The following is a 27,314-nucleotide window of genomic DNA, read 5'->3' as shown; positions in this document are numbered from 1 at the left end:
TCCCTTGATATCTCTGATTTTCTTGAAGAGATCTCTGGTCTTTCCCATTCTGTTCTTTTCCTCTATTTCTTTGCATTGATCGCTGAAGAAGGCTTTCTTATCTCTTCTTGCTATTCTTTGGAACTCTGCATTCAGATGCTTATATCTTTCCTTTTCTCCTTGGCTTTTCACCTCTCTTCTTTTCACAGTTATTTGTAAGGCTTCCCCAGACAGCCATTTTGCTTTTTTGCATTTCTTTTCCATGGGGATGGTCTTGATCCCTGTCTCCTGCACAATGTCATGAACCTCATTCCATTCTTCATCAGGCACTCTATCAGATCTAGGCCCTTAAATCTATTTCTCATTTCCACTGTATAATCATAAGGGATTTGAATTAGGTCACACCTGAATGGTCTAGCGGTTTTCCCTGCTTTCTTCAATTTAAGTCTGAATTTGGTAATAAGGAGTTCATGATCTGAGCCACAGTCAGCTCCTGGTCTTGTTTTTGTTGACTGTATAGAGCTTCTCCATCTTTGGCTGCAAAGAATATAATCAATCTGATTTCGGTGTTGACCATTTGGTGATGTCCATGTGTAGAGTCTTCTCTTGTGTTGTTGGAAGAGGGTGTTTGCTATGACTAGTGCATTATCTTGGCAAAACTCTATTAGTCTTTGCCCTGCTTCATTAGTAGCAAGAAAAATGGCCTCATGCTTTTCATTGGAGCCAGTGTACTGTACACCTTCAGAGTTCATTCCCATTGCTGGCTATGAGCACAGTGTCCTCTGCTTGTGCAGAGAGGACAGCTGTGAAGAGTAGCATAGAAGGGTCCAGAGAAGGAGGAGACTAGGGGCAAGAAGCGATGGAAAAGGAAGAGGACTGCAATACCACTGGCCTTGAATGCTCTTCTTTCACACTTTATAGAGTGCATGAATAAAAGCATAGAATTTCTAAAACTCTGCTATTTTATCCTGATTAAATATTAACATGAAAATGTTCAAGAAGCTTTTCACTCTCCACATTTTCCTAGAGGCCAGCCAAGTCTTTTAGGAAATGATTACATATCATGTTTAGAATAAAATCACTTTTATCAATTGAATGAAATGCTTAATTTGGGAAAAGATTAATGAGGCCAAGTGTAGGCTTTCTCTTGGATTTCTTTCAGGAACACGTCTGCCTCTCTTCACCTGATACCACCTTATCTTTTCCACTTGGCCTTCTTGGGCTGTTATCTTTTCACTTCAAAACCTCAAAGGGGTGGAGTTGTTCAGCATAAAGATGGTTCATCTACTCACTTACTGCAGCAAGTAATTGGGCCATGTGAGCTCCCTTTGAGCGAGTCAGGTCAGGCTTCTCAGCTTATAATGAGAGGCCATTTGTTAAGCTAAATCAGGAGCACAGCTAAAACTACATTTAAAATGAACAATTTTTTTCTTTTTACTAACATCAACAAAGCAAGTGTGTGTGTGCATATGTATACAGATAAACTGTCTAGAGTGAGAACTGAGAGTGCACAAAATTAGCACAAGAAAGGACCTGTCATAGTGTCACAGTCCCCTACTCTATAGCAGACTAGGTATTGGATACAATGTACGCAAGTCAGAGAAGCCATAGCCAAGGGTAATGTCCAAGAAGAAAAACTCTGAAACTCTACTTATGGAAGCTATCCTTTCTCCAAATTTATATTCATCCTTAAAATGTCTCCTAAGTTAGTTCCTGGGGATGTCAGTCAGGAAGCCAATCTGCATACAATCTCTGAACCAGCTTTTTAAAAATGTGGCTTCATTATTTTCAAGAGCCTGTAATACTCACCTTTTTATGATTAAAGCTAAGCTTAATTTTCACTTGACCTCTGTATAATTTGTAATGAATCATAAATTTCTAAGAACAGGTTTTACAATGATATTCATTCCACAGGACAGATACAGAAAAGGAGTCTTAACACCAGTTAAAATATGCTCCCATTTCGGCTTACACAAGCATTTGTCAATTCTTTTCTTTTAAGGTGTTTTAATTTTCCTTCCATTTCATAAGACACAGATAAGTTTGTTATTTAAGTGAGTATAATTTTTCTTTTCTAGAAATGATACAGTGAAGCAAATTAAGTATGGAGGCAGAAAAGAGTTGGAATAACTAGGCGAAATTAAGGCAGGAAATGGTATCAGGCGTCAGCTTAGGGCAGAGCATGCGGGGTTTTGGTGGAAGATTCAAAGATAGAAGTTATTCCCTTTTCCATCTGTGGTATCATTCTCCAGGACACGAGGGCCAGACACAGTACTGAAAACGTGAACTTTTATGTCTGTCTCTATAACAGTTAGGTAGGTAACAGCATGTGAGGGAACAGAATTTTATTTTTTCTGTGTTCTGCCCTGCAAACCTTGCCAAAACATTCATTTGTTTCCATTATGGCCCAGCTATCTATCTAATAGGCAGCACAGCATCTCAGCAAGGGTCTGATTGCAGGGCATGTGCTCCCAAGTATGAATCATATGCCTAGCAGAATGCAACTGGAGAAGAATTACTTTAAACTCATTTTTGTTCACTTGCTAATCAGCAATGTGATGTCTAATAGCTTATACATGTACCTTAAAAAAACCCCAAAGCTTACAATTTTAACCACTTACCTTCACTTAACCCTTAACTTCCTACCTCATCTTCCTTAAAAATCTAACTGGGCTTCTCCTTATGCAGTAGGGCATCCAATTTTTAAAAGTCATGCTCTCTTTTATTACTATCAAAGCAACACATAAAGTCCTGAGTATTAGGGCTTAGTTGTCTGAAAACTACATTTGAACAGCAGGGCTTTCAGTTAAATTTGACAATACAAACATCCATTTGCTTTCCTGAATATCGCTGCCAGTTCTCACAATTGTTTTAATTTGCTTCTGGCTTTCAGTTTCTGAATGCTTTTCATATGCCAGCTATTAAGCAATGCACTTAATGGCCTGAAAGCAAAGATGAACCATAAGTTAAAGATATATTATTTTTAATATTATTATTAAAAATTATTTATTTACTTATTTGGCTACATCAAGCCTTAGTTGTGCCACTTGGACTAGGTTGCCCTGCAGCATGTGGGATCTTAGTTCCTCAACACAGCACCTGCATTGGAAGGCGGATTCTTAACCACTGGACCACAAGGAAGTCCCTAAAGCTATATTCTTAAAATGCTTCCTACTCTCATTTTCACGATTGTACCCCATAGAAAATCTGGAAGCAGACAACAGGATGAAATTGACAAGAACAGCTCTATATTAAAAGAGGGGCTTCCAACTTCATTTCTACATAAGTTAGATATGGTCTAGGGTAGGAAAGAAGAAATTGATGAGGGAGACATTGGAGAGAGCACACCAAGAGTAAATTTTCTAGCCAATCGCCACTGAGTGGAAATGTAGGATGAGTGTTCCAGGGCTTCTGATTTCTCAAGAAAGGAGGCAAATCTATATTTTTATGTGAAATCTTCAAATATTTAGATGTGGGCAACATATCCATTGGATCAGGTGGTTGGATGGCATCACTGACTCAATGGACATGAGTTTGAGCAAGCTCCGGGAGCTGGTGATAGACAGGGAAGCCTGGTGTGCTTCAGTCCATGGGGTCTCAAAGAGTCAGACACGACAGAGTGAATGAACTGAACTTAACATATCCATGTTTTAAATACACATCACTGAGCCCTCTGACTTAAAGACAGCCCATTACTGAACTGACAAACTAGAGTTGGAATATCTGTTAAAAGAAGAGAGTGAGGCAGGTGCCCCCTGAAGAAGCCTGTACAACTTGGCTCAGGATAATCAAAACCATAATGGGGAGTTCTTCTGATATGATAGCTGGATAAGGGAATTTGCCTAAACAGTTGGGAATAAAACACCAAGGGAAAGGAAACGGGATTAGGAAGCATACCCTGGATTTGGGGAGACCTAGGGAAAGTACAAGACCTTTTGCCTCAAGGACAAATTAGCTCTTAGGTTCTGGAATCCTCAGAGCAGAGAAATGGGATATGGCCTGATACGGACAGTAGCCCTGTGTGAAATAAACCTCTCCATGTCATCTCAAAGATTAAAGGGAAGTGGGGCTTGGAAGGAGAAAATGCACCCAGGAAGATCAAATATCTTGTCCAAGGACAACATAGCCCACTAGTTGCAGGGCAGCATTAGTATAAACTTTCTGTTCTAAATATAATTATTCCTTGTAGGTCATTGATTCTTACTTCCTTGCTACTTTATTTATTTATTTTCACTCCTAATATTATAAAGGAAGAATGGTTCAATCTGTCATTTTCTTGTACTGTGGGAAGTTTGAGAAAATGAAGATATTGGGGAGCTTTAGTATGTGAGATAACAAAAATGTATACATGCAAATGATTAGACCCTAAATAAAGCCATGCAGATATAATTTTGTACTTTATGTATTTTAAAATAGAGGGAAGTGATATGATATGATATAAAAACATCTGTATCTACATTTTTCTTGGAATTATTTCTTGATAGTTTATAATTAGCATTTTATGGCATCTGGGTTTTCTGAACCCCGTATGATACATTTATCAAATAAATTATATATATATATACACACACGCATCAGTTCAGTTCAGGTCAGTCACTCAGTTATGGCCAACTCTTTGCGACCCCATGAATTGCGGCATGCCAGGCCTCCCTGTCCATCACCAACTCCTGGAGTTCACTCAGACTCACGTCCATTGAGTCAGTGATGCCATCCAGCCATCTCATCCTCTGTAGTCCCCTCTTCCTCCTGCCCCCAATCCCTCCCATCATCAGAGTCTTTTCCAATGAGTCAACTCTTTGCATGAGGGGGCCAAAGTACTGGAGTTTCAGCTTTAGCATCATTCCTTCCAAAGAAATCCCAGGGCTGATCTCCTTCAGAATGGACTGGTTGGACCTCCTTGCAGTCTATGGGACCCTCAAGAGTCTTCTCCAACACCACAGTTCAAAAGCATCAATTCTTCGGTGCTCAACTTTCTTCACAGTCCAACTCTCACATCCATACATGACCACCGGAAAAACCATAGCCTTGACTAGATGGACGTTTGTTGACAAAGTAATGTCTCTGCTTTTGAATATGCTATCTAGGTTGATCATAACTTTCCTTCCAAGGAGTAAGCATCTTTTAATTTCATGGCTGCAGTCCATCATGGTCAACAAAAGAGTCTGAAATCCAGTACTTGGGTGCAGTCTCAAAAACGACAGAATGATCTCTGTTTGTTTCCAAGGCAAACCATTCAATATCACAGTAATCCAAGTCTACGCCCCAACCAGTAATACTGAAGAAGCTGAAGTTGAATGATTCTATGAAGATCTACAAGTCCTTTTAGAACTAACACCCCAAAAGATGTCCTTTTCATTATAGGGGACTGGAATGCAAAAGTAGGAAGTCATAAAACACCTGGAGTAACAGACAAATTTGGCCTTGGAATACAGAATGAAGCAGGGCAAAGACTAATAGAGTTTTGTGAAGAAAATGCACTGGTCATAGCAAACACCCTCTTCCAACAACACAAGAGAAGACTCTACACATGGACATCACCAGATGGTCAACACTGAAATCAGATTGATTATATTCTTTGCAGCCAAAGATGGAGAAGCTCTATACAGTCAACAAAAGCAAGACCAGGAGCTGACTGTGGCTCAGATTATGAACTCCTTATTGCCAAATTCAGACTTAAACTGAAGAAAGTGGGGAAGACCACTAGACCATTCAGGTATGACCTAAATCAAATCCCTTATGATTATATATATATATATATACACACACACATATATATATATAGTTTCTGGGATGCATATACATTATATTAACATATGTTAAGCATTCTTTCATATACAGCTATAGCCATAACAGCAAATCACTTCATACCTAAATGGCAGTTGTTTCACTGTTCAGTTCTTTTTGGCTTTCTCCTTTTCCCTTGAATTATTTATTTATTTTTACTATAAATTTTACAAGCTCACTAAATGTTCATCTTTTAATACTTTCAGGATGATTACCATGAATGAAGGATCATTACAGTTTAAGTAAGAGAAATAGTCCTCAAAGAAATTTTAAAAATGCATTTAGGTTTCCAGTTAAACCTACAACTAATTGGCAATGATTTATTAATTATGCATTCTGCCATAGAAACAGTAAATGTTACACTAAGGAACATTAGGATGAAATACTGATATGGTAGAAAAGATTAAAAAGTAATTTTACCTAATGAACAGTAAAGTTCCTCTATATATACTTCCTCTAAAATTTGCTGCAGGATGAGATAATAAGTATTGGTATTCAACCATGAAAATGGATAAAGTAGACTAACTCTAAGGTGGGACATGTATTCCTCTATGGCCATTAAAAAGACTGCATGACTTTTCTTTTTAATCGTATTGTCTGAAACTTCCCATGAACTGATGAAAAAAAAAATCAAATTTACAATAGTCACAAAATGGATCACTTCCTTTCCAAGTCAGTATCTGAAGTAACAATAAAGTCAAAATATAATAGGAGAAGAAAGATGAAACAAGTTAGAGAAATGCAACTCCTAAAATATGATAATATACTAGGACAGGCAGCATAAAGAACTGTAAGAACTCTGGTTTCAAATCTGTAGTGTTTTTGGAAAATTTTTGTGTGTGTGTGTGAACAGGCAGTTTCCTTGTTACATTATCAACAAACCAAGAATTTCAGGTCTGTACTATAATCAAGAGCTCTCCTGGTGGCTCAGTGGTAAAGAATCCACCTACCAATGCAGAAGACCTGGCTTTCATCCCTGGGTTGGGAAGATCCCCTGGAGAAGGAAATGACAACCCACTCCAGTATCCTTACCTGGGAAATCCCATGACACAGAAGCCTGATGGGCTACAGTCCATGGGGTTGCAAAAGAGTTGGACACAACTTAGTGATTAACAGGGCTTCCCTGGTGGCTCAGACGGTAAAGCATCTGTCTGCAATGCGGGAGACCCGGGTTCGATCCCTGGGTCGGGAAGATCCCCTGGAGAAGGAAATGGCAACCCACTCCAGTATTCTTGCCTGGAAAATCCCATGGATGGAGCCTGGTAGGCTACAGTCCATGGGGTCACAAAGAGTCAGACACACCTGAGTGACTTCACTTCACTTCTTAGCGACTAACAACAATAATTGTAATGCAAACAAATATCACTATTCAGTGATAACTTAAAAAAATATACTGAATCTGGGTTCTATTATGACAGCTAGTTATTCCTATTAACAGAACAGAAAATGGTAATTTGATTTTTCCAAATTCCATTTATCTGAGAAAGGATCTATGTTTTTATCATGATTTTCACTTATGTACAACTTCTTTTCATTTTTTAAAAAATTAACAAAATAGGGTCTTTCCTGGTGGCTCAGCAGTGAAGAATGCCTGCCAATGCAGGAGACACTGGTTCCATCCCTAATCCTGGACGATCCCACGTGTGGACAGAGCCACTAATCTTGGCTGCCGCAACTATTGAGTCTGTGCTCTAGAGCCTGGGAGCCACAACTACTAGGTCCACGTGACAAGTGCTGAAGCCTGCATGCCCTAGAGCAGGTCCTTGGCCACAAGAGAAGCTACCATGATCAGAAACCTGCACACCACAAGTAGAGAGTAGCCCCTGCTCTCCGCAGCTAGAGGAAAGCCCTCACAGCAACAAAGTCCTGGCACAGCAATAAATAAAATAAACAAATAAGATTATTTAAAAAATTAGAGAATAATTTTAGTTCTGTATATTTAATCAGAACAGGATTACAAAATTATACTCCTTTATATTCTTCCAATTTCATTTGCTCTATAGCTTAACTCCTGACTTTATGGGACTATAATTGTGTAATATATTGGCGTCCAGTGGAAAGACGATTAAAAAGCAAACAGTAAAACATATTGATTGAAATGAAAGAAATGAGAAATAGATTTGTGACTTGCACATAATCTTCTTGGGAAAGAAAAAAACGTTGAGGTGTCCTAGGGTCACCGCATGAAAGAATATTGTTCTGGATTGTCCATAGGTAGCTCTGTAACCTCAGGCATGTCAATTAACCTTTCTGTCTGCATAGCTATAAAATCAAGGTAATTGTGTATGCCCTAACTCCATAATCAAGCCACACACATTTATTAAACACCTTCTATGTACCAGTGCCTTTGTGAAAGGATAAGAATATAAGATATCGCTGAAGAATTGAAAACTATCATGTGTGTGTAAGCACTTTGTCAAGGATAATACATTAGGCAAACAACTATGTTACACTACCAAAATTATAAATGCTTTTATAGAAAGGCTGGGAGCACCTAGCTGTCACCTCAAATGGGCAGGAGGATCTTTATTATGGCAAATTTTACAAGCAACCTTGCCTTAGAAAAATAAAATACAAGACAGTTATCAGGAAGAAAAAAGTAGAATAGAAAATAAGTAACTGGTTTTTAACCAGGAAGGAGAAAGGACAGCAAGGCAAATGATAAAGCAATGACTTCTTTTAGAACTCTAAATTCACAAGGACTGATAGTCTGGGAATATCAAGAAAGTGTTAAAATTGCCTCTCAGCTTAATATTCCCATGACAAAATAGGAAAATCATAATGGAAAATTTCTCTTCAGTTAAATAAAGAAAAGAAAAGGACATTAAAAAAATATCAACCTTACTACAAAGAGAGAATAGGAAAAATAAACTGTTACTATGCAATGTGAGACACCCATTGAGAACAGTATAAATAAAGATGACAATTTTGATAATAAGGTTTAGAGAGAGAGAGAGACCACAATAAGAACACAAACCTCTGTTTTGACAAAGCCTACAGTTAGTGAGATTTCAGATTCTAGACTTTCTGACTCTTCATCTTTCCAGAAATTTTACCACTGTTAGTTACAATGTCAAAAATAACATTGCATAACATTACTTGGCAGTTCCAGCAATACACTGGATTACAATGAAAACTAGAAATGCGTAAGTCCCTTTAAGCAATATTCTCTCAGATTCCAAGGAGCGTGATGTAAGGAGCAGGTGGGCTATGATATCAAAACAGCTTTGGGTGAGGATGCAACAAGCAGAGTAGAACTTCTCTTCTATTCTATGTTCACTATTGCCCCAAGTAAATGATTAATTCCACACGGGAGAATTCTTCAAAGGAACGGAAACATTTAACATGGTTATGAGATTTCCAAAAGTTGGCCTATTTAACTGAAACATAACCATCCCTCACTTTATAGAAAAGATAGATTTCAGAAGACGTGACCAAAGTGAATCCTTTTAAAATCATTGGCATCCTTTTTAGAGTCGGGGATTCATTTCCCAAGGGAAAAATAACCCTTCAGTTGGAAATAAGATGGTGAGTCAGTATTGCAGTATTATAAATACTTATTAAGACATGGTCAATAATGTCCATTATCAATTCACATTGTCAGAATTTCTCTCATGACTAGTGACTGCCTAAAACATCATTTCTGATACTTATGAAACTTTATTCTTAAATTCTTTCCTGCTTTCTCCCAAAGTTTAGGTTGTCTAATAGATCTTAATTACATTGTCAGCAGTTTTAAATCAAACATGCTATTATTCTAATTTAGACATTCTGTAAATGTAAGGTTACAATCTAGCCAATTTCTATTCTCTGTCAACTTGGGGAAATGAAACACAGTTTAAATTTCCTTATTCATTCTGTCACTTAGATCTCTAATTAATCTTTCTTGCATGCATACTTAGTCCCTTCAGGTATATCCGACTCGTCGGGACTTTATGCACTGTAGCTGACTAGGCTGCTCTGTCCATGGGATTCTCAGGCAAGAACGCTGGAGTGGGTGGCCATGCCCTCCTCCAGGGGATCTTCCTGACCCAGGGATCGAACCCATGTCTCCTGTGTCTCCTGCATTGCCAGCGGATTCTTTACCACTGAGTCACTGGGGAAGCCCTAATCTTTCTATCAGGTAGCAATAAACTCTAGCCAAGGAACTCGTGGCCTCAGCTGTTCTGGAACGCTCTCAGTATCGGGTCATTGAGCCACACTTATCTTCATGTCTATTAACAGTTTGAAATTAGAGTCAAAAGATGTCACAGAAGTTGATGAGGCAAAAACAAATAATATAAACATAAACAATCAGATTTAGATGAAAATCCTTCCAATTGGGAATATTTTATTTTCTCAGAGATATTTCATTATACTATCACAAGAATACAATTATTTAATAATTTTAATGAAATTCAAGGGTCATAATGCCAAAGATATCAGAATGCAAAAACAAAACCCCCAAATAACTAGTGTTATCCAGCAGATTTTTAAAATTGTATTTTTTTTAATAAAGCAAAAGAAATCAAGAGGTGAGAAAATGACTTGAGGTTCATGAATGTTAAATGTCCGTTTCTTGACACTTGGAGAAAATGATAGAGAGGTCAAAGGTCAAAGGGGAAAGAACTCATCAATATATTACTTACTTCTTTATATCCAAAGATGATGCGTCCATCCATGAGGAGGGTTGCTTGGAATGTGAAGCTTCCCAGGTTGTAATTATCCTGGAGATGTACATGGTCCCATTGGACAACAAGTGCTGTGCCTATAAACCCCATTGGAATAGAGAAATGCGATGAGAAAAATAACCAGTTCTGGTGGGAATCTTCACAAAAGCATGGATCTAACTTTCTCATCTAGTAGTTGTGCTACTTGCATTGTAGATAGTTAATTGGAATTCTGTTACTGAAATAGCATTTGGGATATTTATAAAGAATTGAGTATTCTCTAAATCTAACCTCATACTGAGGTTAATATTGAGCCCAGTATGGGGGAATTTTGCCTTAGGAAGTCCATTAATGTTAATGGGTTTACTGTCTGCTTAAATTTCCATGAGCCACTTTCAAAATGCAACCCAAGTGACTTGAATGAACTTCAAATACATTTGACAAATGCTGAGAGAGAAAGGAACACATTCAGGGAAGCTAGCATCACTTATAACAGACTTGATGTCTCTTCCATATTTACAATTATACTCTTCCATGCTGGAGAAATTTCTTTAACACTAATGGGAATTTTCTTCTTTTATTCACAGTGCCTGCATTTCTGTCTTTGTAGTATTGCTTCTAGAAGGTTGCAAGGCAGCTTTAGTGCCCCAGGCTAAGATTTCTGAAGCCCTCTTAAAGTACACTGGGATGAATCTTTAGTGCTATATACCGCAGTCTGATAAGTCAATCTGCCAATGTTTACTATAAAATTATTAACATGAAATATTAATTGAAACACAGCTTAATAGCCACCAATGAGACAACAAGGATGAATCTGGAGAGGCATTAACCTAAGTGAAATAAGCCAAAAAGAGAAAGAGAAAAACTTCATGGTATCACGTTCATGTGAAACCTTAAAACAAAGCAGGGACTAGAGTCTGGGGCAAACAGAAATGCTAACAAAAGGATACCAACTTTCACTGATATAACAAATCAGGTCTGAGGATCTGATGTATAACACAGTGACTACAGTGTCTGGCACTGGAGGTACATGTGCTTGCTCAGTCGCTCCAGTCATGTCCAACGTTGCGACTCCATGGACTCTAGCCTGCCAGGCTCCTCCATCCATGAGATCCAATTCTGGACAAGAATACTGGAGTAGATAGCCATCCCCTTCTCCAGGGGAATCTTCCTGACCCATAGATCTAACCCATGTCTCCTACATTACAGGTGGATTTGCCATGGGGGAAGCCCAACACTGTATATATAATATAATCAAAATTTACTGAGAATAAAACCTAGAGTTCATATCAGAAAAACAAAAGGTACATACATTAGGGGATGAATATGTTAGTTAATTTGATGGTAGAAATTCTTTTCCAATGTATACATATATCAAATTATCACATTGTACACTTTAAATACAGAAAAATATTTGTTTCTTTGAGGTAAAACTTTATAAGTAAACACATTATTTTTGACTTTTACCTTGGTATGTTTAAGCAGCACCTAAGACATAGCCCTGTTTTAAGTGAAAACCCATGTCTCTTCCTTTCACGGGCATCTCTGTATCTCTAGTACTATTTTTTTTTTTTTTTAAACTGGAAAAGGCAAGAGGATAGTAATAGCCAGGAAATTTTCCATAACTGTAGAAGTAAAAGGGTCTTCTGATCATAAAATGCCTCTTAAAAACTGCTTCTTTTCCTTCACACGTGTCCACAACTTTCAACATCTGGTCTCCTAATTCGTATCCTTGCTAATTTCTATCTACACTAATTTTAATCAGCACTTTGACGGTGCAGAGAAAACACCGAATTGGCAGGCAGATGATCTAGACTTGGGTCCTGCCTCTCAAACTTTTTGTGTGACCTTGGACACAATCTGCTTGAACCTGTATCTTCTGCAACATGGGAAGACTAATTTTCACTTTCTAGAGATTTCTGCATTCAGCTCCCAAATACATAGTTTCTGCAAATTCTTGTGCATAAAAGAGGTCTACCTCTTTTTGAGTAATTAAATGTTTTTAATGCAAATTCTGATGATGATATTCTCCACATATTATTATAGTAGGCTTTTTAAAATAACACTAAAATGTGGGAATAAGTTTCATATTATGTCCTATCACAGCTCCTCCAACATTTGTTAATTTAAGTGGTTCTACTGGTAAGATTGCTATTGTTTAGTTGCTAAATAGTGTCTGACTCTGTGACTCGATGGAATGTAGCCCACCAGGCTCCTCTGTCCATGGAATTCTCCAGGCAAGAATATTGGAGTGGCTTGCCATCTCCTCCTCCAGGCGATCTTTTCGGCCTAGGAATCGAACCCCTGTCTGTTGCCTCTCCTGCATTGGTAGGTGGATTCTTTACTACTTAGCCACAAGAGAAGCCCAGTAGTAAGATTAATTGAGTGTAAATGTTATCCTTAAATTTTAAAATTACCTACATATCTCTATTTTGTTTTATGAAATAATCAATATTTCAAGTTTCACCTGTTATTAAATCTAATAGTCCACAGGTTAGGGAGAGCGACTTCTAGAGCTACAATGTTATATTTCTCTTAGCAGATAATGATCACATATTGCTCTCTAGGTAGCACCTAACACAGGAAGCAACTAGATAAGTGAATCAAAAACACTTCTTTGGTCAGCTATGATGTAGGAGAAAAATCTGTCAAGAGCAAACCCTGGACTCAAGCATGGAATTTACCAAAGAGCTGGGTTAGAGTGGTGCGTCTCTTGGCTTATGACTGACAATCATATGTTGTTTCTCTGATGATGGACACAAAATCTAATGGCACAGTTCCTCCTGGTGGAGCTGAAGTTGTTACTTAAGTTCATGTTACAGACTATATGAGTTTCTGCACTGTCCTATGTGCTTAATGGAACTGAGCAGCTGGAACTTAGTATTGCTAGGGTGATCATACTTTCTGATCAGTAGTGGATGCCGATTTTTTAAACTCCAAAACTAAACAAGGCAAGTAGGCTGATCTAGGGGCATTTAAGGTGACTGTTAACTCCAAATTTTCTGATTCTATGTTTGATTAGGTTTATGATTTTGGTAAGAATTATGCTTCTAGTCTGCTATTTATGAGCCATCAAATTATATTTCTAATAAAAGATTTAGCTTTAGAACTTTTCTAGTTCTTGTGCATTAATATTCTGTGACTTCCTTACACTCCAGTGGTTATCTAGGCTGGCTATCATATCTGGAAGCATCATCTGATTTTTAAAACCTAGTGCTTTTATGGGAGAAGGCAATGGCACCCCACTCCAGTACTCTTGCCTGGAAAATCCCAGGGACAGAGGAGCCTGGTAGGCTACAGTCCATGGGGTCGCTAAGAGTTGAACACGACTGAGTGACTTCACTTTCCCTTTTCACTTTCATGCATTGGAGAAGGAAATGGCAACCCACTCCAGAATTCTTGCCTGGAGAATCCCAGGGACGGGGGAGCCTGACGGGCTGCTGTCTATGGGGTCGCAGAGTCGGACACGACTGAAGTGACTTAGCAGCAGCAGCAGTGCTTTAATACTTGCAGAAATGTTATCTTAGAAGAAATGTTCTAAACTGCTGCTGTCACCTTAGAGAAGTTTTGCTTTCCTAAAATGCTGAGTTTCCCATCCTTAAGCACTCCTTCAATGACCCTAACCAATCAGAATTCGAAATATTTCAGTAAGTTGCTCCGGTATGAAAGGACTTTGGAAAGATCCTTACAATATTGAAAACTGCTTCTATCATTTAATAAAACGCAGAAATTACTAGCTTTTATTATTATATTATAAGAACTCAGTATTCCCATTGATTACTACACAGAAGATATTTCAATAAAGTAAAAATGCAATAGTTCTTGAGTATTTGTACTTTCACAAGTCTCAGAATTAAAAATCATTTTATGTACTTAATTTTTTTCATTTATTCATTCATTGTGTAATTATTGAGGACCTACTGTGTATTGAGTTCTTGTGCCAGGTATGCAAGAGAAAATCATTTCTTATAAATAGCCACTGCCCTTTAGAATTCAGTTGAAGTGGGACATATCAATTTTTCAAAATCATTTTAATAAAGGTAAAATTTAACTATGGTGCTACTTAGGCACAAGATATGTGAGAGAGTGTATGAGGAAGGAGACAATATATTTTATGATTTTGATGTTAATAATATAAAAACTTGATCATCAGAAGCTTGTGTCCATGACTAAATGTCCCCAACATCATCTAGTAAGTGACAAAGCTTGGAAAATACTCAACTGTCTTAACTACATAGGGTAGATTCCTTAGGTGATTCAGGAGATAAGCTTCAGATAAGTTGTTCACTGTAGCTCTGTCTAAAGTATACTCAAAATCTGCTTGTATATCTTTGACCCTTTGTACCTCAATTTCCTTTAAGCGGGAGGACAGAATATAACAGTTCTTAACATAACAGAAGGAAATAATTATTATGGTTAACATTTAGAGTTAACTTCATTTATTGGAACACACTTTGGTGTCATTCAAATTGTTTGAAATCTGTTTCTCAAAGTGCACATCTGAATGTGTTTAGTTGCCTTCCTCTTTTGCTATTTTGACTTGTAAAATGGCTTTATCACACTGGTCAGATCTCTTTCAGCAAAGTGATGTCATTTTCCCAAAGCTGAGGTCACTAGTAAGTCTATGCTACCCTACGGTTAATAGGGAGACCTTGGTCATTAAGACAAGACAAGGGGAGAAATAGCTCTGTTCAGGCCACATGCTTCTATTTTTTAAAAGATGATTCTCATCTGGGGAAATAAATAATATTTTTGTATTTTAAAGAGTACAGAAATTTCTATTTTTAAGTTTCCAAAACAAACTCTCTTTTCCTATAATTTATTTTTCTATCATAGTTACAGCTTTCACTAAGATGTAGACATGAAAATTCATTTATGTTTTCAGGAACACAAATGTCTTACTTAGGTTTGGGGGCATTTAGTGACAACTGAACTGAACTGAAGTGACACAGTCTACGTCTTCCTTGACTATTTTATGTTCCCCTAAAGAAGTAGTAGGGATAGACTGTTGTCAGTATATACGATAAAACTTAACAGCTCTATTTCATATTTCAAAGTCAGGAAAACTTTTTCGTTAAGTGAATTTTGTTGTTTAGTTGCTGAGTTGTGTCTGACTCTTTTGCAACCCCATGGACTGTAGCCACTAGGCTCCTTTGTCCATGGGATTTCTGTACTGGACCGGGTTGCCATTTCCTTCTCTAGAGGATCTTCCCTACCCAGGGATCAAACTCACATCAACTTGGCAGGTGGATTCTTTACCACTGAGCCATCTGGGAAGGCCAAGTGAATTTTAATTACTCACTATCCTATATTTTCTGGAGAAGGAAATGGCAACCCACTTCAGTACTCTTGGCTGGAAAATCCCAAGGACAGAGCAGCCTGATAGCCTACAGTCCACGGCATTGCAAAGAGTCAGACACGACTGAGTGACTTCACTACTACACTATCCTATATTTTCAAAACATACAAATAGTTTATAAGTTTTAGAAATTTAATATCAATATATTATGCCACTTGTCTCTACCTAAAAATCAGAACTAAAAAATTTTCCTTATTTACTTCTTTTCAGTAGGAAGGACTTACTTCAAATAGCATCAAATAAATGTGTTAGCTTTGTTCAAAACAATGTTTGCTGCAACTCGTTTATTACACTCCCTAATACATGTTAGTAAATGTTTGTTAAATGAGCAAATGAATGAATGAATACATGAGTGACATTTAACCATATACTTTATCCACTTACTATAGTATTTATTGGTGCAGTATAACATTTGTTACCTCAGGCTATTTGCATCAAACAGTTAACAAATCCAGTCTAAACCCAAGATTACAAAAATATTAATATGAATCTGATGATCAGTGTTTATAAGTATATATTCAGTAAAATATAGGCTAACCAACACATACCATTATCAAAATATCTGACGGTTGAATTTCTGGATACACTGGGATCAAAATTTGCCATTAAAGGTGCTATGTACTGTGTGGCTGTTAGCATTCGGTGCACAACTTCACCAGTGTATATGAAACCTGTAATTAGAAAAATAGGGACTTGTTAAGAAAAAAACAGAATATTTTAATTAAAATACCCTGCCTCAACTTCAGTTACATTTTGAAAAAAAATCACAGTAGCTAAAAAAAGAAACATAATTAATATCTTAATATCTGATCAGCAATAGTTGAGTCTGGATTAATATGGTAGCAGAATAGTAATCAGAAACCTATTATATGTACAATTTTAACTGTGGGAAAGTGACTACTATCCAGAGAGATTATTAGGGTGAAAAGGCTAGCATAGTACTGTAAGTAATCCAAACGTTAAATCTGCCTTTAGTAATCCCTTGTTATTTTTATACTAGTCAAACAGGTAAGTTCAGTTTACAAATGAATGTATTCTCATGATGTTCAGTTACACATTCTTAGTCTCAGTTTAGAACATTTTAGAATTCACACATACATATATTTAATACTAAAATGCGGAAAGTATCTTGAACCATCTATTCAAAGTTGAAAGGAGGCTAAGCACTCATGGATAAACTTCACATTTCTCAGATTGCTCAAGTAGCACTGTATCGAGGCGTTAGTCTATATGTTTGCAGATAAGATGGTAAACCATTGATAATGCACAAATACCTCTCTATTTAGAGAGTTATCAATGTCAGCCTATTCCAGCTACTGGATAACGAGACGGAATTTACTATGGAGAACTTAATCTTGAATTAAATTTCAATAGCTCCCATGTTACAACTCTACCCACTTTCAATTATTCACACTGGGTTTATTTGCTTTGTGGATTATCCATGACAAATTGTTAATCCTATACTGGCTTCTGGCCTCCAAGGTCTTTAGCTGCCTAACAGGAGAGTCAGCTCAGGGAATACTAATTTCTAATATTAAACTAGGAAGTGCACAATTAAGAACACATAAAAACATACATATACACACATTATTACAAAATAAAATTCAAAGCAAGTTATTTGTGACAATGCAATTGTAATGTTTAGGTAATCATAAGTTAATCTGGGGTTACTATAGATCATTTTTCTATTAATATTTTCATAAGAATTAATTTTAGAAAAAGCAGAATTAAAAAAAAAACACAAAATTATGTTGAATTTAAACTCCTAAAAGTGTAAAACTTTTATCTCATTTCATGGTCTGAATAAAGCTTTCATTAGCATATCATGGCCCTCATTGTTTCAAATTCCCTATTGCAATTTCTAGTAAGTTATTGGAGAATTAAATCTGTAGTTTGTTATTGTTGTTTAGTTGCTAGGTCGTGTCCAACTCTTGTGAGATGCCATGGCCTGTAGCCCCCTGGGCTCCTCTGCCCATGGAATTTTGCAGGCAAGAATGCCACAGTGGGTTGCCATTTCCTTCTCCAGAGGATATTCCTGACCCAGTCTCCTGCATTGGCAGGCAGATTCTTTATCACTGAGCCACCGACCAGGGAACCCTAAATCTGTAGTTATTTAGTTTGAAATCAATTTCTGTCTTTCCAGCAGTGTCTTCTTTCCTTTGACTTCCTTTTTATTTTTCACCAAAGGCATAATTTAATCATAGCCATTCAGCTTTTAAAAAGATACTTAAACTGCTAAAATCTTTAGCATGTTATAGTTATCAATTACTCTTTGTTTCTCATTTACCAAAAAAAAAAAAAAAAATCTTTCAAAATAAATTCTCAGTGTCTTGAGCACAACTTTGTAATCTGCAATGTCACATAGCTTAAGTGTACTAAAAGATGACAGTAGGGTGAAACAGTCATTGCTTTTATTTTGTTTCCCTATAGATTCTCAGAGTCACGCTCTCAGTGTTCAAAGTCCAACATCCTTACAATTATAAAGATGAAGAGTGACTATTTTTCAGGGTCTGGGATTTTTTTCTCTTATCCTCACCAGTGTGCCTTTTACAATTTCACCATTAAAAGGAATACAACAATTCTATAAATGTAATCTTTTAAGGAAAAGATTGATTTCCACTCTGAAAGTGTTCTTTCAGGGTCAATATCTCTGGATAGTTATTCCTCTACTTTAAATTTTCCATGTACTAATAAGAGAAACTGCTTGATTTAAAGAATAAGGAGAGCAGTAATTCAAGGCAGTAAGATAATTTTAAATCAATACAATATTTATTCACTGAAACAACTGCAGTAAGAAATTGCAGCAGCAATTCCTAAAAACAGAATTGAAAAATGCAGTCATAAAAGATTTCAGATGCATAATTCTCACTATTAGTTTTTACAATAAATAAGATTACATTTATTTTATAGATTTCCCATTCTATATAACCCAGTTTTCAGATCACAAGAATCACTATCTCTTGCTTCCTCTCATCAGGAAAAAGTTTTCCAGGACTAGAATTTCTCAGATTTCAAAGGTGAAGTCTCAAACCGTTCCCAAATAACTAAGTGAAAAGATGAAAGAATTTGCCAGTGTGTAAAAACTATATTTACAATAACATTAAACTATAGGAGTATTACAATTGCTACAACTTCTACTAACAAGTAGAGAAGTGAAATTGCTCAGTCATGTGCGACTCTTTGCGATTCCAAGGACTTTAGCCTAGCAGGCTTCTCTGTCCATGGCATTTTCTAGGCAAGAGTACTGGAGTGGGTTGTCATTTCCTTCTCCAGGGGATCTTCTTGACCCAGGGATCAAACCGAGGTCTCTTGCATTGCAGGCAGACACTTAACCTTCTAAGCCACCAGGGTAGACCCACTAACAAGAAGCTGCTACTATAATTACTAGCACATCTGCCACTATGATTAATCTGCTGCCACTATTACCATTAATACCACTACCACCAAGACTAATGTGAAAAACAATTCAAGAAAACAAAGATTCCACTACTTCACACAATGAGTTTAATTTTGCTAATTCAGAGAATATTTGTTTTCTTTAGCCATATGAAACCCAGTTCCTCCATTATCTTAGGTTCGTTCTTAATGACGATAAAGTAAAATGCTTGTATGTAGCCATGGGCCCTACTGAGTTCTCCTTACACTTCTAAGTTTTAAAAATATCATTTCAGAAATGATTAATAACTGAGTGGAGAGAAACCTTCCAGGCCTGCTGAGAGCAGGGAAGAAAGTGTAATCAGGTGTTGAATAAGAACCAGCTATGCAAAGTAAAGCATCTTTGTTTGAATAAATTTTTTCCAAATCTTCAAAAGCACTCATAGCTACCTATAATCCATTTAGACATTTGTCTCTTGTCTTTAGTTGTCTAGAGCATGTCCAGTTGTATGAAAAAATATTTCATTTTTCTGGTCCTTCACATTTTAAGGTAATTTAGGTAACATATATTTACTGTCTTTTAATTTTTTTTATTTTCAAGCTTGGTTGTAGCCACTTGAAAAGCTGATCACAAAATGTCTCTTTTACTCATTACATGCTTCTAGTTTAAATAGAATTTATCTACCTGGTCATAAGATTTGTAGAAAAGTGGTTATTACTGAGCAAATGTGTAACTCAGTGATACTTCCACTTAAAAAGTCCAAATAAGAGAAGCAAATGTGTTTTGATTTTTGAATTTCAACAGTTACACACTTCTCTTGCTTTCATTACTAACCCTAAAGTCAAGTTCTGAGCTCAGCTATAACTGACAGATTTTCTCTTGCAATTGAAGGCTCTACTTGGCTATTTCTGTAGATGGTCTCTAGTCACTTGAATAATCTGTAGTTTTAAATTTGTATACCCCCTCAAGCCTTTGAGAATTCTATCACCTTAAGTCCTGATATGAATAACCCCTACACAATAATTATATATTTACTAACCATGATTAAATATTTATTAACCACAAATATTATTGTGATAACTGTGAGATTAACCAACACCTATATGGTGCTAGTTTGCTTTAATCATGTTCTACTCTTCGTGACCCCACAGACTGTAGGCTGTCCGTCTCCTCTGTCCATGGGATTTTCCAGGCCAGAATACTGGAGTAGGCTGCCATTTCCTTCTCCAGGGGATCTCTCTGACCCAGGGATTGAACCCACATCTCTTCCATCTCCTGCATTGACAGGAGGGTTCTTTACCACTAGCACCACACAGGTACCCCTTTCCAATAAAGTCTTGTGCTTTGTCAGTACATGTGTCTTCCTGGACAATTCATTTTAGAATATTAAACAAGAGCTTGCTCTTGGGTCCTGGAAGGGGTCCCCTCTCAGGTAACAGTTTCACTCAGAGGGTGGGACACACAGAAAGGGCCTGGAAGCTGCACACATACCCCCTTCCCCTTCCCTTTGCCTTATGCATCTCTTCCATTCAGGTGTTCCTGAGTTGAATCCTTTAAAATAAACCAGTGTGAATATGAGTGAAAGTTGTTCAGTTGTGTCTGACTCTGCAACCCCATGGACCGTAGCATGCCAGGCTCCTCTGTCCATGGAATTCTCCAGACAAGAATAGTGGAGTGGGTAGCTGTTCCCTTCTCCTGGAGATCTTCCCAACCCAGGGATCGAAACCAGGTCTCCCACATTGCAGGCAGATTCTTTACCATCTAAGCCACCAGGGAAGCCCAAGAATACTACAGTGGGTAGCTTATTCCTTCTCCAGGGGATCTTCCCAACCCAGGAATCAACCTGGGGTTTTCTGCATTTCAGGTGAATTCTTTACCAGCTGAGCTACCAGGGAAGCTCCAATACCTATATGTATGCATGCTAAGTTGCTTCAGTTGTGTCCGACTCTTTGCAACCCTATGGACTATAGCCTGCCAGACTCCTCTGTCCACGGAGATGCTCCAGGCAAGAATACTGGAGTGGGTTGCCATGCCTTCTTCCAGGGGATCTTTCCAACCCAGGGATTGAACCCAGGTATCCTATGTCTCCTGCAGTGAAGGCGGATTCATTATCACTGAGCTACCAGGGAAGACCCCAATACCTATATGGGCCTTACCAATTACATCATTTTTATATATTCTCTTCAATGTATCCTTATAATAACTTTGAAAGGAATTACATTCTTGATTTTGTTGTTGTTTGATCACTAAATCATGTCTGACTCTTTACAACCCCATAGAACGTAGACCATCAGTCCCCTCTGTCCATGGGATTCTCTAGGTAGGAGTGGGTTGCATTTCCTTCTCCAGGGGGTCTCCCCCACCTGGGGATTGAACCTGCATTGCAGGTGGGTTCTCTACCTCTGAGACACCAGGGATATCCACATTATTAATATTAGTAGTATTATTATTAGGCTTCCCAGGTGGCACTAGCGGTAATGAATCTACCTACCAGTGCAGGAGATGCAAGTTTCCACTTATTAAATGAAGCACGTAATGAAGCTGGGTAATTTGCTTAAAGCCACATGGCTAGAATTGGTCTCCAAATTTTATGACCTCTTCACAACATACTTTAGAATTCATTACGTGTCTGTAATAGACACTCTCCCTCTCTGGATTTCATTCTTAAACAAAGAGTTTGAGGAAGAAAAGACCTGTTGTCTCTGAAAGTTCCAACACCTCCACCTTAGAGCAGAGGGGCAGTCCTCTTAAGTCCTGCTACTTTTGCTGTACTGCTTCAGCCTCTCTTCTTTAGAGGGTTCAAATTGTATGAATAGATTTAAATTAGATTCCTCTAGTGAAAGTGAAAGTCGATCAGTCACATCCAACTCCTTGCAACCCCAGTGGACTACATAGTTCATGTGGACTCTACCAACTGAGCTAGGAGGGATGCCCTTTATTACAGTCCCCCAAATGACTCTCAAATTGGTAGGTGAATGACACATGAGTAGAGAGTCTATTTAATGGTGAAATCAAATTATTTCCAATAATTTTACTTAAGTTCTTTGACTTTATTGTTTTAAGTTCCTCGGCTTTTCTGTGCCTCAGTTCTCTAATCCATTAAATGGAGGAAAAATCATATCAATATCATTGGGTTGTTATGATGGTTGAATGAGTTAATAAATAAAAAACACCCAAAGACAGTGTTTAAAACAAAAATGTGCAAGAAAAAACCAATCAATTAAATTCTCCCTAGAGGGGATGGGAAGGAGACCCAAGAGAGAGGGGATATATGTATACTTATAGCTGATTCATATACTATATGGCAGAAACCAACATAACATTGTAAAGCAATCATCCTCCAGTTAAAAAATAAATTTAAAGAAAATAAAATGAATTCTCTCTAATCTTCACCCCTTGAAGACTTTTCTGCCTAATGCCTACTAGCTGATATACCTACAGTAGGACGCTTATGTAAATTCAAAGCTGTGCTTCAGACTCAAATGGTTTGATATATGTTTCCTTGCATTATTCTAGTTTGGGTTACAGTGTACCACTGGACCTAACTCCAAGACAACAGGTAATGAAAAAGCTTTAACGTCAAAAGTTCTGCATTTGTGTAGATCTATATTTCTCTACATTCTAAAGGAATAAGCATGTTGTAAAAATATCAACTTCCTATTGGTTGCCAATTGTTGTTTTATTTAATAGGAAGTGTCACAGTAATGAAGGAAGCCTGAAGAGGCAGTCATCACCTGTGAAACATTTTATAAAGCTTTAATGTGTAAAGGGCTACCTAAAATAATTCACTTCATGATTCAATTGACATTTTTGACCCCAGAGGAAAAGCTGAAGCTGATGGGTATGCCTGTAGGGGCATTGAACATTTACAGTTAAATGCTGCCTTTAGAGTACAAATGACAAAGGGGTACACCACTGTTGCTACCTTTATGAGATGTGTACTATGAATGCTACACGTTCTTCAAATAGATCTGAAATTTATGACCTTTTATCCATGAAGACTTACAGAGTAGATTCCTCACACCGATCTTTCCTTAACCTTATACATGACCTCTCCCATTTCTATTCATGAAGAACTGAGTTGTTTAATAGGGTATTGTTTGTGGTTGTAGTTTTATCAGTTATGCCAAAGAATGCTCAAACTACCGCACAACTGCACTCATCTCACATGATAGTAAAGTAATGCTCAAAATCCTCCAAGCCAGGCTTCAACAATACATGAACCATGAACTTCCAGACGTTCAAGCTGGTTTTAGGAAAGGCAGAGGAACCAGAGATCAAAATGCCAACATCCATTGGATGATCAAAAAAGCAAGAGAGTTCCAGAAGACCATCTATTTCTGCTTTATTGACTATGCTAAAGCCTTTGACTGTGCGGATTGCCACAAACTGTGGAAAATTCTGAAAGAGATGGGAATGCCAGACCACCTAACCTGCCTCTTGAGAAATCTGTACGCAGGTCAGGAAGCAACAGTTAGAACTGGACATGGAACAACAGACTGGTTCCAAATAGGACAAGGAGTATGTCAAGGCTGTATATTGTCACCCTGCTTATTTAACTTATATGCAGAGTATACCATGAGAAACGCTGGGCTGGATGAAGCACAAGCTGGAATCAAGATTGCTGGGAGAAATAACCTCAGATACACATTTGATACCACCCTTATGGCAGAAAGTGAAGAAGAACTAAAGAGCCTCTTGATGAAAGTGAAAGAGGAGAGTGACAAAGTTGGCTTAAAGCTCAACATTCAGAAAACGAAGATCATGGCATCTGGTCCCATCACTTCATGGGAAATAGATGGGGAAACAGGGAAACAGTGTCAGACTTTATTTTTTTGGGCTCCAAGATCACTGCAGATGATGACTGCAGCCATGAAATTAAAAGACGCTTACTCCTTGGCAGGAAAGTTATGACCGAGCTAGACAGCATATTAAAAAGCAGAGACATTCATTTGCCAAAAAAGGTCTGTCTAGTCAAGGCTATGGTTTTTCCGGTAGTCATGTATGGATGTGAGAGTTGGACTATGAAGAAAGCTGACTGCTGAAGAACTGATGCTTTTGAACTGTGGTGTTGGAGAAGACTCTTGAGAGTCCCTTGGACTGCAAGGAGATCCAACCAGTCCATCCTAAAGGAAATCATTCTTGAATATTCATTGGAAGGACTGATGTTGAAGCTGAAACTCCAATATTTTGGCCACCTGATGCAAAGAACTGATTCATCTGAAAAGACCCTGATGCTGGGAAAGATTGAAGGCAGGAGGAGAAAGGGATGACAGAGGATGAGGTGGTTGGATGGCATTACTGACTCAATGGACATGAGTTTGGGTAAACTCCAGGAGTTAGTGATGGACAGGGAGGCCTGGTATGCTGCAGTCCATGGTGTTGCAAAGAGTAGGACGTGACTGAGCAACTGAATTGAACTGGTGTTTTTGGTGGACAACTTGCTTGAAGCAAACAAATGAAGTTTGTGCATAATTCAACTTGCATTTTTCACAAACGCCATTTTATGAATCATAATACGTTATCCCATGCTATATAAGCCAACCTCTTTCAGACAAATACTTGCTTGTAATTCAGTCAGCGTTTTAAACAAAATCACATGTAGCAGCAACTGCTAATATGAAAATTAAGAGTTGTGGTAAGTTATCTGGAAAATGTCTGCCAGATGCAACTGTACAATGATGGGTTTCATGTGACTGGCTTCCTTGGGACAAAATTGTTGCTAGTAGACCATGCAGTTCACTCTGAGGATACTGGTGTGTACATGCAACTTCATTAAAGGGAAAAAGAAAGAAGAAACATTTCTGAAACTCATGTGAACTTACTAACCACGGGCACCTAGGAAGCAAACTATACTCTTCTCAATCATCAAATACATTTCCTCTACAATTCCAACCACCTGTTAAGGTAAAATATGTCAATCATATTTTATTTAGTGAAAACTTATATGTGTCAAACGGAGAAGGCATGGCACCCCACTCCAGTACTCTTGCCTGGAAAATCCGATGGATGGAGGAGCCTGGTAGGCTGCAGTCCATGGGGTCACTAAGAGTCGGAGATGACTGAGTGACTTCATTTTCACTTTTCAGTTTCATGCATTGGAGAAGGAAATGGCAGCCCACTCCAGTGTTCTTGCCTGGAGAATCCCAGCGTCGGGGGAGCCTGGTGGGCTGCCGCCTATGGGGTCACACAGTCTGATGTGACTGAAGTGACTTAGCAGCAGTAGCAGCATATATGTCAAAATACATCAACTCTCATAGAGTCCTTTATTCTATTGGCTTAAAGCCACATTGGGGATTACAAATTACAAGTTATCCTCTGGGGAAGAAAAACCAGTGACAACTTGGTTATTGGCTGCAAATTATATACATGAAATTACCAATATAAGCATTTATGTTGAGGATGTAAAGTGCCTCTCTCCAACCTCAGAAGGAAAGAACAGGAGCTAGAATTGTGTAGGTGCGTAAAGGAAGAGAAACAAAAACTCAAAACTTCTTTTGTTTTTTCATGTTTTCCAAGCTGTATGAACCCAACTCATGTCGATACTTACTCTCATTGAGTTGCAATTTCTTCTGTAAATCAGGCTAAAATTAACCCCCTTTTAAACACATTGCTGTGTGCATTAGCTATTGAAAAGGGACCCTACAAATGTGGGTGCAATTTTACCACACAGAACATATATATCGAGCATTTCATTGCTCTGACATACTTTTAAAATCCGAGCCCTGGGGAGGCCCATCTGCCACTGCCTCATTGATTCCTCTCCTCGTGAGCTCCTGACCACTGCGGTCCTGGTCAGGCTCGAACTTCTGTGATATTTCCACCCTCTTGAGACACGTGCCCTGTTTACAGTCTCAGACTTGTGATCTTAATTCTATTTTCTCAGATGTTTGGGTAGTTTGCTCCCTTAAGGTGACGAGTGCTCAATGAGAGGGACAAAATAGCTACAAAAGAGCACTGACTCAATTGTATATTCATACTACACATTTTGCGCTTTTTACTTTCAATGTGCCCTCCAATTTGAACACTCTAAATGGTAAATGCTGAAAGAAAAACTCTATTTGGGAAAAGAAAGACATTTATAGCATATTTGGCTTTGTTTTTATACACATACGCGTGTGTTTTGTGTGCATACACACCCCTGCTGCTGCTGCTGCTGCTAAGTCGCTTCAGTCGTGTCCGACTCTGTGCGACCCCATAGACGGCAGCCCACCAGGCTCCCCCATCCCTGGGATTCTCCAGGCAAGAACTCTGGAGTGGGTTGCCATTTCCTTCTCCAATGCATGAATGTGAAAAGTGAAAGTGAAGTCGCTCAGTTGTGTCCGATCTGCGGGACCCCATGGACAGTAGCCTACCAGGCTCCTCCGTCCATGGGATTTCCCAGGCAAGAGGACTGCAGTGGGTTGCCACTGCCGTCTCCAATACACACCCCTATATACACACATATGTATATGTATGCATAGGTATATACACACACGTGTATAGAGAGCACGTGCATGCACATCTTAGAGTACAGAGATTTTGTAAATCAATTCAAAACACATACTGAGTATCTCAAAATCTGAAGCACAATAAAATCCAATCAGCTTACTTCTTCTAAAAGCATTTTAAACATGATTTTACCCATTTTGCTGATTCCCTTTGCACAGCTCTTCAATATCTTGATTAATACCAACTGGATTGGGCTTTTAAAAAGAGCATTTATTTTCATGGATATAATGTATTCTTACATAAAATTTATCAACTCTATTTTGGGAAATACTGTAGTTACTGAGAGCAGTGAGAGACTAAAAGAAGCCCTAAGACCTTTTCGCATTTATAATAATTCTAAGAATTATCTCCCAACTCTTTCCCTCACACTACATGAAAAATAAACAACCAAAAAGAAATCAAGTTTGTTTACTCAAGGTCATCCCTTCCTAGTGTTGCCTCAGGGGAGAGTTTATGAGGATGTATATTCTTCCACCAGAGAGTTACTGCACAGAGCTACTCATATTCATTCAGGATATAGTCAAGAGGCAGAAGAGAATAGAATTTGGTTAGAATTACTATTTATCTCACAAACTAGATCCTAATTCAAATGTTAGAGATTCACATATTCAAGCATTCATACACATTCAACCAGGGATATTTTGTGATGTTCAATGAATTTCTGTTTGCTTTTATA

At 38.0% G+C, this 27,314-nt stretch overlaps 1 protein-coding gene across 1 annotated transcript in view; it reads right to left on the bottom strand.

Moving 5' to 3' along the window:
- Positions 1-27,314, bottom strand: part of PLXDC2 (plexin domain containing 2) — a 431,731-nt gene that overhangs the window by 115,054 nt on the left and 289,363 nt on the right. The window contains exons 4-5 of the mRNA XM_068987428.1: positions 16,320-16,442; positions 10,392-10,510 (exon numbers count right to left, since the gene is read on the bottom strand). Of these exons, the coding sequence (XP_068843529.1) occupies positions 10,392-10,510; positions 16,320-16,442 (242 nt within the window). The remainder of the gene's footprint in view (positions 1-10,391; positions 10,511-16,319; positions 16,443-27,314) is intronic.

This window comes from Capricornis sumatraensis, chromosome 15 (assembly GCF_032405125.1).
Source record: "Capricornis sumatraensis isolate serow.1 chromosome 15, serow.2, whole genome shotgun sequence".
Classification (NCBI taxonomy): Eukaryota; Metazoa; Chordata; class Mammalia; order Artiodactyla; family Bovidae; genus Capricornis; species Capricornis sumatraensis.
Note: the sequence above shows the minus strand (reverse complement) of the source record. Positions and strands in the feature narration are given on the sequence as shown.